The following is a 12,782-nucleotide window of genomic DNA, read 5'->3' on the forward strand; positions in this document are numbered from 1 at the left end:
TGTGTACTATACCATGGTACAATAATACAGGTAGCATTATCATGCCAGCTGATGGTAACATAATGTGTCAATTGCATTGAATTTATGTCAAATTTTGACATCTTATGTTGCCAACAATTGCCGATGCGGCTACCTGTGTATTTGTACCATGTACTATACTTAATGTAAAAAGCATATTTGGCCTGTTCCCGTACTTCATAAAGTGGTAAAAGTCGTAAACGATTTTCGTATAAATTTTGTGTACGAGAACGCAAAATGTCTAAAAGTGGTAAAAATTGTAAAAACTTTTTTGTTCTGGAACAGAGCTATTAATTTCGCGCGAAATCACGAAACAATGTCGAATGTAAACCAGGCATTAAATTTGACAATTTGCCCTGCAGCATAGCATTTCTTAATTTCAAATTATCGACAACCCGCTTACAGATCCCTAATTTGCTCGCCATCTTTGTCTTGTCGTCTTGTCATAGTTTTCAATGCGAGTTTAGTTGTTTTGTTTCTTTAACAAAAAAACCAAAAAAGTTATTTAATTGGAATTATTTATGACAGATGGGGATTTATACTAATGTGGCAGAAAAGACAGTGGAGCAGAAGTAAGAAATTGTTCGAGTGAAAATAGTGTGTGTTGTTGGTGCATTTAATTTTTGCAGCAGACCGACGACCAAACAGCGACCGACTTGACTTCCACACGCCGCAAAGTAAATCGGCTTGCTTTGCTTGATTACTGTTCACAGTATAAAGATTGCACAGAGTGCGCGGCGAGAAAGTGGTGTGCAATAAAAAATAATCCATTTGGATTTATGTTATTGTATTGAACTGGAAAATTTGAATCAGAATACTAAGCGGTAAAATGTCTTATCCACCACGCCCACCAATGGCTCCCTACATGAATCCATCCATACCCCCGCCACATGTGAGTTTGAGATATCTTTTCGGTAGATGTCAAAGTAATGTTTTATATTGTTCTTTCTAACAGATGATGGGTCATCCACCACCGCCATCACGAGTTTATAGAAATTCGGCAACTATTAGTTCACAACCAACTGTGTATCAGAGGCCTCCGGACCCAGTTCCACAGTTTCAAGGACCAATCATAACGGTGTTTGTTGGTAATTCTTTGCAACAACATCACACAAGCACATGTTAATAGTTGATTCTTATTTGTAGGCAATATTAGTGAACGTGTTCCAGAGGTACTTATAAAGCGTATTTTGGCAACTTGTGGACCTGTAGTCAATTGGAAACGTGTGTCCACCTTTGGTTTCTGCGAATACGAGTATGTATTTAAAGACTTTACTTATGTAAATACATAATAACATACTATAAATTAATGCAATTTTTGTTTTCAGCGGGCCCACGGCTGGCATGCGGGCCGTACGCCTTCTAAGCGAAATTGAAGTAGACGGCAAGACACTGGTTGCTAAAGTTGATGCGAAAAATAAGCTTTTGTTGGACAATTTTAAAGAGGAGGAACGTAAAAATGGTGCCATCGAAGAAAAAAATGAGAAACATAATGACGAAGATGCCCTCCGTCTAATGCGCCAGATAATTGAGGAGCACCGTCAAGAAATTGAAGAGTTCGATCCTAACGCAAGGAACGACATGTTTAGTGGACGAAGTGGCAAAATAAAACCAGGGCGTGTGGATGAAGTGAAAGTTCCCAAAGCACTTAATGAGACTAATTTGGAAGAGGATAAGAGAAATCTCATTAGCAGTGAGATTGGCAAATTTCGCAAAAGAGCGGAAGCTGATGAACATCGCAAGGAGAAGGAGAAAGAAAGGGAAAAGGAAAAAGAGAAAGAAAAAGAGAAAGAAAAGGAGCGCGATAAAGAGAGGGAAAGGGAACGGGAGCGAGAAAGAGAACGAGAGCGGGATCGCGATAGAGATCGTGAACAGAAAGATAAAGAAAAACGCAAAGCTAATAGTGACAGCGAACAAGATTGGGATGCTGACGAACATGAAAACGGCACTGTTAAATGCACTATATCATCGCCTGTACGCATTAAAGAAGAGCCAGAACTCGTCAAGGAACCTCGCCGCAAAAGAAGCCCTTCCCGAACCAAGGAGCGTGAACGCGATTACAGGGAACGTGAGAGAGAGCGTGAACGCGAAAGGGAAAGGGAACGAGAACTAAGAGAAAAGGAACGAGAACGTGAGCGCGAAAGAGAACGTGAACGCGAAAGAGGAGAGCGAGAACGTGAACGGGAAAGAGAACGTGAAAGGGAACGCGAGAGAGAGCGTGACAGGGAAAGAGAACGGTAAGTATTTATTTGTTTTTATTAAGTAAACAATTGTAATAAATCGAACTACAGGGAACGCGATGAAAAAATCACAAAAAATGTTCGAGACGTTCAGCGAGAAAAAGAAATGGAAGAAGAAATCCGCGAACGCAAGAAAGCTGAAAAGAAAGCCAGAGAAAAAGAAGAGGCTTATCAGGAGCGGCTAATGAACTGGGAGCAAAGAGAAAAGCGCAAAGCTAAGGAATATGAAAAGGTTTGTTTTCGAAAAATATCTATAGTTCCATTCCATCATAAAGTTATATATATGAATTAGGTTCGTCTTAAAGAAAAGGTCAAGCAAGAAGAGCGCGAAAAGGAAGCAAAGCGCCTTAAAGAGTTCCTAGAAGACTATGACGATGAAAGAGATGACGTTAAGTACTACAAGTAAGTAAAAAAGTGAAAAACTATTTACAATAACAACAACAACGGGCGTTAATTTCTATTTCAGGGGAAGAGAACTACAACGGCGCTTGGCTGAACGTGTACGTGAGGCAGACCTAGATGCCAAAGACCGTAACAAAGAACAAGAGGAATTGGATGAATTAAAAAATAAAATTTTCAGTGGAGAATTTGATAATCCAACACAAGAATATGAGAGAGCGAAAAAGGAACATGAAAGACTCTACAAACCTCAAATTATAATAGATGTTAATATGGAAAATATGCAAAGGAAGGAAAAGGAGAGGGAAAGAAGTCGCGAAAGGCACATCAGTACTTCCGATAAGCGTGACGTTTTCAATCGAAATGAAGATGGTGGTGTAGGTGCTAATACAGTACCGACAGCTGGTGCTGTTAGTAGACCGACAAGACCCACATCAAAAGCCAGATCAATCGATTCCATATCTAATGATGATGCATCTGGTCATGAAACTATGTCAAATGCCAGCAGTCGTTATAGCCGGCATGATTCCGAGTCTCGAGATTACACAAATGCCGATGATATAGAATCAATGTCTCCTGCCACACCTCAAGGGTTTGCACATGCACAAACCAGCGATTCCGTGTCAACACCTCCGATTATGCCCACAGTTGGAATCAGTTTGAATTTGGGTGTCAATGCGAAAAAGAAGAAAATAGAGAACACACCTGGTGTGTTTAGCGCAGACGACGACAATGATGACGTTTCCAATTCGAAAAAACGGAAATTGGTACCTCTAGGTAAATATGAATTAATATAAAATCAAATACAAACTACTGACAGGATAGTTGGTGTAATTTCAGATTACGATGACAATCAGGCGAAACAACAGAATTCTCATGGGTTAACGGCAGCGAATACAAGCGATAGGCACGATAGTACATCAGGACCTGCCTCAGTATCAACCGTCGAAAAGGGAGGAGGAAGTTCAGGGGCAAATAAAAAACACGGTAAGAATGATACAAATGCTGTTCCAGCAGCAGCAAGTAGCAAAAAGGATGAAAGTAGTGGTACAAAGGTACACGATGAAAAACGACGCCACATAAAAAGCATTATTGACAGGATACCAACCCAAAAGGAGGATCTATTTAACTATAAACTCGATCGCAATGAGATCGATAATAATCTTATGGAACGCAAAATACGTCCTTGGATAAACAAGAAGATCATCGAATATATTGGAGAGCCCGAGCCAACATTGGTCGATTTCATATGCTCTAAAGTCTTAGCTGGCAGTTCACCTCAAAGTATTCTGGATGATGTGCAAATGGTAACTGTTCACAGTCATATCATGTTTAAACATCTGTTTAACTGTTTGTCTCTTTTACTTATCGCCCAAACAAAACTGCAGGTACTTGACGAAGAAGCTGAGGTCTTTGTTGTCAAAATGTGGAGACTTCTCATCTACGAAGTGGATGCAAAAAAGATCGGTTTAGGTAAATAATTTCTTATTTTTAAAACATTCTTTAATTTGTGTATTAAATAATTACATATTTGCAAAAGAAAAACAAAATAAAACATAATAGTAAAGAAAAACGTAACAAACAAGATTAATGAAACAAACAAAAAACAAATGTGGATTGCTCTTAATATGTATGTGAACGTAAATATTGTGAAAAAAAAACTTATAGAAATTAGTTTACCCGTAGCAAATTTGCTACTCGGTTAGCAAATGCAAAAACATACATACAAATCAAAATATATTGCTAAAAATAAAACAAGGATTGTATTTTGTCCATCCTTTGAAAAGAAATAGTAGTTTTTTCTTGTAATTAATGAAAGTTGTGGCTGCCTTTTTTAAGGCAATGCAGGCGATGTATAGTTTTTTTTTGTCTGGTGAATGGAAGAATATATTTGGTTGTTGTTGTAGCAGTATGAAAAGCCGCTGGCCGAAATGCTATGGTTTCGGGACAATCCGGTACAAAAGAACACGCTGTCGTGTGATTGAAGTTTGAAACAATATATTTGGTCCTTTTTTTGAGATTGTGTGAGCGCAAAGGTAAGATCCACTCCTTAAAACTTTTCCCTTGTTAAGTGCTATAGACCACCACCGGAAGAGAATAATGTGCAATTCAGGGTAATCCAATTCTCAATAGTTACACATTATTTCATAGAGATACCATGAGAAAAGCAGAAACTAATTTTCAAAAAAAAAAAAAAAAAAAAAATAATAATAATAAGTTAAAAAGCGTTAAGTTCGGCCCGAACTTTTTTTTATAACCTCCACAATGAAATACTCTGAGATAAAATGGAATTATTAGTCCCTTTCTGTTTCGAATGTAAATATGCCCACGATTTTAGCCGGAGAAGTTACTTGACCAAAAATGACCCAAATGTCAAACTATAGCTAATTCGGCCAGAAAATGTAGCTAAAATGGTCAAAATACCTGAAATCGGTCGATACCGTCATATGGGGGCTATAAGAAAACGTGGACTTATATGTCCTTAATTTCTGGTGGAGAAATTTCTTGGTCACTGGGAACCCAAATGAAGTCCGAACATTTTGCCGGAAAATAGTGAGAATACAGTTCTTTAAGTCAATGCCGCCATCTATAGTAGCGTCATCGACAGCCGTCTCAATTATTTTTGCGCAAGGATTGATTACAACACGCACACACTACAACACTACTCTCAAGCCGTGCGCGCATGCCACAGCTGTCTGCGACAAACTGAAAAGTAGGAACAAGGTCTCAAGTCCCTAGCCGGCAACACTTGGGGTGTAGATAAAGAAATCTTGTTGACCACATACAACGCGATAGGTCGGTCTGTGGTAAGCTATGCGGCGCCAGTTTGGTCCCCGAATTTATGTGACACGCAGTGGGATAAGATTCAAATATGTCAGAACGCAGCCCTGAGAACAGCAACAGGGTGCCTCCTTAAATCTATAGTGTACCATCTACATGAGGAGGCAAAGATTCTTCCAGTAAAGCAACACAATGAGATGCTTTCGTTGCAGTGATTGCTTGGGTGTTACCGTGAGAGCCATCCCAATCACCATCAATATATATTGACTACGCCACTCGGAGACCTTTCGGTCCATTGTGATCATCCATAAATCAGAAAGAAGAGATTCAGAATTACCTGAAAAGACAAAAGAAGAGAAAAGTAAAGAAAAGAGGGTTGGGTTGGGGAAGTAATAGTAGATTATTTAAGATGAAGATGTAATAAGGAAAAGAGGGTGGCTTATTTGGTGATGGTAGACTGTCAGGGAAGTAGTTACGCTTATGGGTCGCGCCGTCCCAGCCAATTCAAATTTTTGATGATGTTGTTTATGATTGTTGGTTCCATGTTTTAGTAGAAGGTTAAGCTTGGAGGAAAGCATACTCCTGTTAATCTATATCGCTTTCGAGTTAATATCGGGCAACGACATAAAATATGCTCAATAGTCTCCGTTTCCTCCTCATCTTCACAGAGCCTTCAATAGTCCACGCCATCAACCTGCCATTTGCCGATAAAAGCTCGGATGTTGCAATGATCGGTAATGACTCCCGTCAATACCCTGATTTCTGACTTGTTCAGATTTAAGAGTGAAGTTGTTCTGTTTGTTGATAGAGTCGGCCGAATGGCCCTTGACACGTTGCACCTTGGTTCATTATGCCGTAGTTCCTTGGCTCGTTCTTCAAAGAACGTCTCCACTCTCCGAAAAAGGTGACATATGGGTGCTTTGATTGAATCAGTGATTGCTAGACTTGTTGATTGAGATCCATGTCTTGCCAGTTCATCTGCCTTCTCATTTCGCACAATGTCACAGTGTCCCTGTACCCAACAGAGTCGGACAGCGTTTGCGAGGTTCGCCAAAGCAGTTCTACACTCAAGAACGGCCGCAGACTTGATATTGGAGGATTTGATGGCTTTAAGAGCAGGCTGACTATCATCGAAGATAGTCACCGGTTCAAAGATTTCTGCATCCAAGATTTCTGCTTGGAAAACACTACAGTCGCTGTTCAACCTATATGAGTATTCGAGACAAAGCTCCGGTACCTTCTTCCATCTTGGAACCGTCTGTGTAGAAAACCAGACCGTCCAGAGGAGGGTTACTACGGATCCAGTCATCTCTGCTAGGGATAACGACCTCAAAATCTTCAAATCTTTGGATTGGTGATAAGTAGTCGCTGAATTTCCCCTGCAGATTTAAGCTAAGGTTTGGTCCTAGCTCCCGAAGAATGCATGCATGACCATAGGTGCTGTCACGCCAACGATTCAATTCATGTAGTCTTAGGGCACTACGTGCTGCTTGACCTTTGATGCTAAGTCTCGTGGGCAAGAGGTTTAGCATCGCATTCAGAGCTGCTTGTGGTGTACTTCTAAAAGCTCCAGTTATCAGGATCGAGGCTGCCCTTTGCACATTGTCTATGTTGCCAGAGTTCGATTTATGTCGAAGCGCATGCCACCAGACAAGACATCCATAGGATAGGATGGGTCTCACAACAGTATTATACAACCAGTGTATAATAGCTGGATTTAATCCCCAACTTTCCCAATCGAATTCTTACATGAATAGAGTGCGATCATACCTCACTTCGTCCGTTCCTCGACGTTCGTTTTCCATCTCAATTGAGAATCCAGGATTGTACCTAGGTATTTGGTCTCAGGAGATAGATGTAACTGCACTCCATCCAATGTTGGTGGCATGAAGTCGCCGAGCTTACGCTTTCTGGTGAACAATACCAGTTCTGTTTTCGTTGGATTTACACCAAGGCCATTTGTGGGGCCCAAAGGGACAGCTTTGATAAGGCTCCTTGCATAAGCTCCGAAATTGTGGACAAGAATTTGCCAGTAATTAGTAAAACCACATCATCCGCGTATGCGACAACCTTGATGCCCTGATTGTCGAATTCCGCCAAAATATTGTTTATCACAAGTAGCCACAGCAGCGGTGAGAGTACACCTCCCTGGGGAGTACCTCTAGTTACTGTCTTCCTTGTTGTCAACTCCCCAATGCTGGAATTAATGATCCTGCTCTCCAGCATTCTCTTTATACAGCAGATCAGGGTTTCCGGGGTGTTGACCGCTCTAAGCGAGAGATGAATGGATTCAAGTTTTACGTTGTTAAAGGCTCCTTCTATATCCAGGAAAGCCGCCAAGGTAAAGTTTGAATTCTCCATATTTCTCTCAATGAAACCCACGACCTCATGAAGAGCAGTTTCGACAGATTTACCTTTCATGTAGGCATGCTGCGAGTTGCTCAGCGAGGCAGTGTCTACAAAGCTCCTAATCTCCAGATCGATCAGTCGTTCGAGTGTCTTGAGGAGAAAGGAGGATAGGCTAGTGACTGGCTTTCCCCGCTTTGGGGATGTAAGTTACCTTTACCTCTTTCCACAGATCTGGTACGCATGAAAGAAACAAACAGGCCCTGAAGATCTCCAACAGAATTAGGTATATCTGCGGTGTGGCAAAATGAAGCATTGCAGGAATTATTCCATCTCGACCAGTTGACTTATAGGGTTTGAATGTACTTACTGCCCACCTTACTGTTAAGCTCAGCAACTGTTACTATCCTTCCGGTGAGTGTCAGTTGATGGTGCGTCAGATCAGTGAACCTACCCCAGTATATCCTCATATGATCCGAAAAGGAGCATTTGTTGGATACTCTCCAGTTCTTGACGACAGAATCATCTAAATTTGACAGAGTTAGATCAATGACCTCCTCCCTGTCTCTGATTGTAAAGGTAGGGTCATTTCCTTTATTACATATTCTTAGATTGTGAGATAATATAAAATTGAAAATTGACTCACCTCTAGGGTTTGTATCTTTACTGCCCCAGTGGAAATGGTGGGCGTTGGCGTCACATCCAAGGATTACGTTACAAACGCCCAGGTTCTCCTTTAGCAGCCTGTGTACCCCCTGATTTGGTGGATCAGGGTCCTCATATGGCATGTAGATTGAGGACAGGAGAGTGGCCTTCTCTCTACCGTTCTCCAGTCGCACCGTGCACATGTCTCCATTACTATAATTAGATAGAAAGATTAGATTAAGGTTCTTCCTACCTACCACACAGGTCCTCACCTTGTCCCCCTCGGACGATGCGAAGACCTCGAAGTTGGCATTGTTGAGTCCAGAGACCTTATTTTTGTATATACAAGGTTCCTGGACTAGAACAATGTCCACCTCTGAATTCGTGAGGGACAGGAGTAGTTCGGTGGCAGCTGCTTTACAATCTGCAAAATGCGTAGCACCTGCCGCCTACCTACTCCTACTGATTTTCGCGAGGTGGACTCAGTCGGAACCGAACCCATCCTGAACCAAAATTCAGTTTTCCCTCACGAAGCTTGAGGTACTCCTCTTCTGAGGAGTCTACCGCCATCTTAACGTCCATCCCTCCATTCTCCTTACAAGGGGTTAGACTTATGACAGTCCAGTCCTTAGTAAGGAGACCTGGGTTCTGGAGCTCCAGCATCCTCAGGAGAAGTTCCTTGTCCACGGGAGGTAGGGGAACCCATGCTGGGAATACCTTCCTAGATGGAATCTCCGCTACAGAGACCGCAGCAATTTTTGCCCCCTCCCAAAGGTCGTCAAAGCCATTAACGGGCTTCTTAAGGTACTCTTGATCACGGGCCTTGGTAGCAGCTTTTCCTGAGGAGGTGGACGCCTTCTCAGTACTGGTGCGACTTCCCTTGGCTTTGCGATCAAGAACACCAGCATAGGAGTCCGCCGTGTTGACCGTCTGGTGAAGGCCTTCTGAAGAGCGAACCCGCTTCACAGTCTTTGGCTGCGAGGACTTGTTCGCCTTCTCAGAAATCGATGGTATCCCAGTCGATCCACCCGTCGTTACTCCTGAGTGGCTTGCGCGGATCTCAGAAACCTTATGTTCATCTGCTTTACCCTCGTCAGTTGGGGTAGGATCCGGATTTGGGACAGTCACCTTCCCCAGTTGACTACCCTTACAAGAGTCTTTTGGTGTCGGATTATGCCCCTTACCCTTTTCCAGTCCTTTCTGATCCGGGGTCGGCTTCGGAACAGCTTTGGGTTCCACCTTACTGCCAGAAGCAGCATCAACTGACACTCTCCGGAAGGATAGAACCGGTGTGGTGGAACAAGGATCTTGGCGAACTGCGGAAAAACACCAAAAAGCTGTACAACAGGGCGCACTCGACGAAACTTGACAGTGACTGGGAATCGTATAAAGCGAGTTTCATCAAATACAAGAGTGAAATCAAGCGCGCCAAAAAGAAGTCATGGGTTTGTTTCTGTGAGTCTGTAGAAGGAGTAAACGACGCTGCCAGATTCCGTAAGATACTCTCGAAGGACCCCAAATCCATTTCTAGTGTCAAAAAACCGGACGGCACGTGGACACTCTCAGGTCTTGAGACTCTAAACCTTCTAACTGAGACCCACTTCCCTGACTGCACGGACGCCAGTAACCTTCACATTGAATATGAAAACTTCCAAGTCCAAGAGTCAGTGGACGAAAGCCTCATTGGCAAGGTTGTAAGCAGAAACAAAATAAAGCGGGAAGTAAGTACATTCAAACCCTATAAGTCACCTGGTCCAGATGGAGTAATTCCAGCGATGCTTCATTTTGCCGCACCGCATATATACCAAATTCTGGAGGAGATCTATAGGGCCTGTTTGTTTCTTTCCTGCGTACCAGATCTGTGGAAAGAGGTAAAGGTAACTTACATCCCCAAAGCGGGGAAAGCCAGTCACTCTGCACCGAAAGACTACAGACCTATCCTCCTTTCTCCTCAAGACACTCGAACGACTGATCGATCTGGAGATTAGGAGCTTTGTAGACACTGCCTCGCTGAGCAACTCGCAGCATGCCTACATGAAAGGTAAATCTGTCGAAACTGCTCTTCATGAGGTCGTGGGTTTCATTGAGAGAAATATGGAGAATTCAAACTTTACCTTGGCGGCTTTCCTGGATATAGAAGGAGCCTTTAACAACGTAAAACTTGAATCCATTCATCTCTCGCTTAGAGCGGTCAACACCCCGGAAACCCTGATCTGCTGGATAAAGAGAATGCTGGAGAGCAGGATCATTAATTCCAGCATTGGGGAGTTGACAACAAGGAAGACAGTAACTAGAGGTTCACCAGAAAGCGTAAGCTTGGCGACTTCATGCCACCAACATTGGATGGAGTGCAGTTACATCTATCTCCTGAGACCAAATACCTAGGTACAATCCTGGATTCTCAATTGAGATGGAAAAGGAACGTCTAGCAACGGACGAAGAGAGGTATGATCGCACTCTATTCATGTAAGAATTCGATTGGGAAAGTTGGGGATTAAATACAGCTATTATACACTGGTTGTATAATACTGTTGTGAGACCCATCCTATCCTATGGATGTCTTGTCTGGTGGCATGCGCTTCGACATAAATCGAACTCTGGCAACATAGACAAGGTGCAAAGGGCAGCCTCGATCCTGATAACTGGAGCTTTTAGAAGTACGCCACAAGCAGCTCTGAATGCGATGCTAAACCTCTTGCCCACGAGACTTAGCATCAAAGAGTTGATAAAAAGTCTTGATGCTGAAATCTTTGAACCGGTGACTATCTTCGTTGATAGTCAGCCGGCTCTTAAAGCCATCAAATCCCCCAATATCAAGTTTGAGACCGTTCTTGAGTGTAGAACTGCTTTGGCGAACCTCACTAACGCTGTCCGACTCTGCTGGGTACCGGGACACTGTGACATTGTGGGAAACGAGAAGACAGATGAACTGGCAAGACATGGATCTCAATCAACAAGTCAAGCTATCACTGATTCTATCAAACCACCCATATGTCACGTTTTTCGGAAGGTGGAGACGTTCTTTGAAGAACAAGCCAAGGAACTATGGCATAATGAACCAAGGTGCAACGTGTCAAGGGCCATTTGGCCGACTCTTTCAACAAAGAGAACAACTTCACTTTTAAGTTTGAGTATGTCAGAAATCAGGGTATTGACGGGAGTCATTACCGGTCATTGCAACATCCGAGCTTTTATCGGCAAATGGCAGGTTGATGGCGTGGACTATTGCAGGCTCTGCTAAGATGAGGAGGAAACGGAGACGATTGACCATATTTAATGTCGTTGCTCGATGTTAACTCGAAAGCGATATAGATTAACAGGAATATGCTTTCCTCCAAGCTCAACCTTCTACTCAAACATGGAACCAACAATCATAAACAACATCATCAAAAATTTGAATTGGCTGGGACGGCGCGACCCATAAGCGTAACTACTTCTCTGACAGTTTTTTCCACCATCACCAAATAAACCACCCTCTCTTTCTTTATTATATCTTCATTTTTTCTTTTTAAAAATTCATTTATTACTACTTTCCAAACCACACCCTCTTTTCTTTATTCTTCTCTCTTTTCTCTTCTCTTGTCTTTTCAGGTAATTCTGAACATCTTTTTATGGATGATCACAATGGACCGAAAGGTCTCCGAGTGGCGTAGTCAATATACAGTGTTGGTCACACAATTAGCACACCCCACTACCAACATTTATTTTGCCTAAAAATACCTTCAAAATTAGTTGTATTTAATAAAGTATTTGTGCTAATATATTCTCAGTAGTATGCTTAAAGAATACAACGCAATACAGAAACTGAAACATAATTGTCAATTTGAATAACCTTCAAAAATGTAAAAAATGTCCTAAATTCACTGGACACGTAATTAGCACACCTTAAAAGAATCACTAATATTGTGAATAGTTTCAATATTTTTGTCCATATTCAGTTTTAAATCCCTTTCGTTTGGGAATAAGTTCCAGTCTGCTAGTTATACTCTGCTCCAGTCTCCGAAATGTTAGTGCCAGAAGGGAATTATATGGGGTACACCTTGGGTCCCAAGGACTGATGGAAATGTCAGTTTTTTTAGTGTTTTTTATCGATTTTTTCACATGTAACAAACTCATTGAGGCAAGTAATTCATAGAAACATCAAATAAAACATCGTATTCATGTTCATCTTTGTAAATTTGCGAATAGTGGGATGTACCTACCAGCAGTGTGCATCTGTAAAGTCCGTTTGACGCAAAAATTTTCATTAAAAAACTGTAATATGATGCGTTGAGCTATTGATTTTATAAATACTTATCCATCTGGACTGAATTTTACCGATATGTCATGATGTATGTCACGATAAACCTATGT

The 12,782-nt window shown here is 42.0% G+C and overlaps 1 protein-coding gene across 2 annotated transcripts; it reads left to right on the top strand.

Moving 5' to 3' along the window:
- Positions 1–424: 424 nt before the first annotated feature.
- Positions 425–4,447, top strand: LOC141399593 (RNA-binding protein 25). Of its 2 annotated transcripts, none has more exons than XM_073978635.1 (10): positions 425–590; positions 651–910; positions 974–1,106; positions 1,165–1,273; positions 1,347–2,255; positions 2,310–2,490; positions 2,551–2,660; positions 2,725–3,434; positions 3,498–3,964; positions 4,046–4,447. In XM_073978635.1, the coding sequence occupies exons 2-10, from the start codon at positions 848–850 to the stop codon at positions 4,136–4,138; spliced, it is 2,775 nt and encodes a 924-aa protein (XP_073834736.1). In that variant the 5' UTR covers positions 425–590; positions 651–847; the 3' UTR covers positions 4,139–4,447. The 2 variants fall into 2 exon arrangements, with proteins under 2 accessions (XP_073834736.1, XP_073834735.1); XM_073978634.1 differs by having other exon boundaries at positions 451–590; positions 648–910.
- The last annotated feature ends 8,335 nt before the right edge of the window (positions 4,448–12,782 follow it).

Source organism: Musca autumnalis, unplaced genomic scaffold (assembly GCF_047663935.1).
Source record: "Musca autumnalis isolate F117 unplaced genomic scaffold, ASM4766393v1 scaffold_3, whole genome shotgun sequence".
Taxonomy (NCBI): Eukaryota; Metazoa; Arthropoda; class Insecta; order Diptera; family Muscidae; genus Musca; species Musca autumnalis.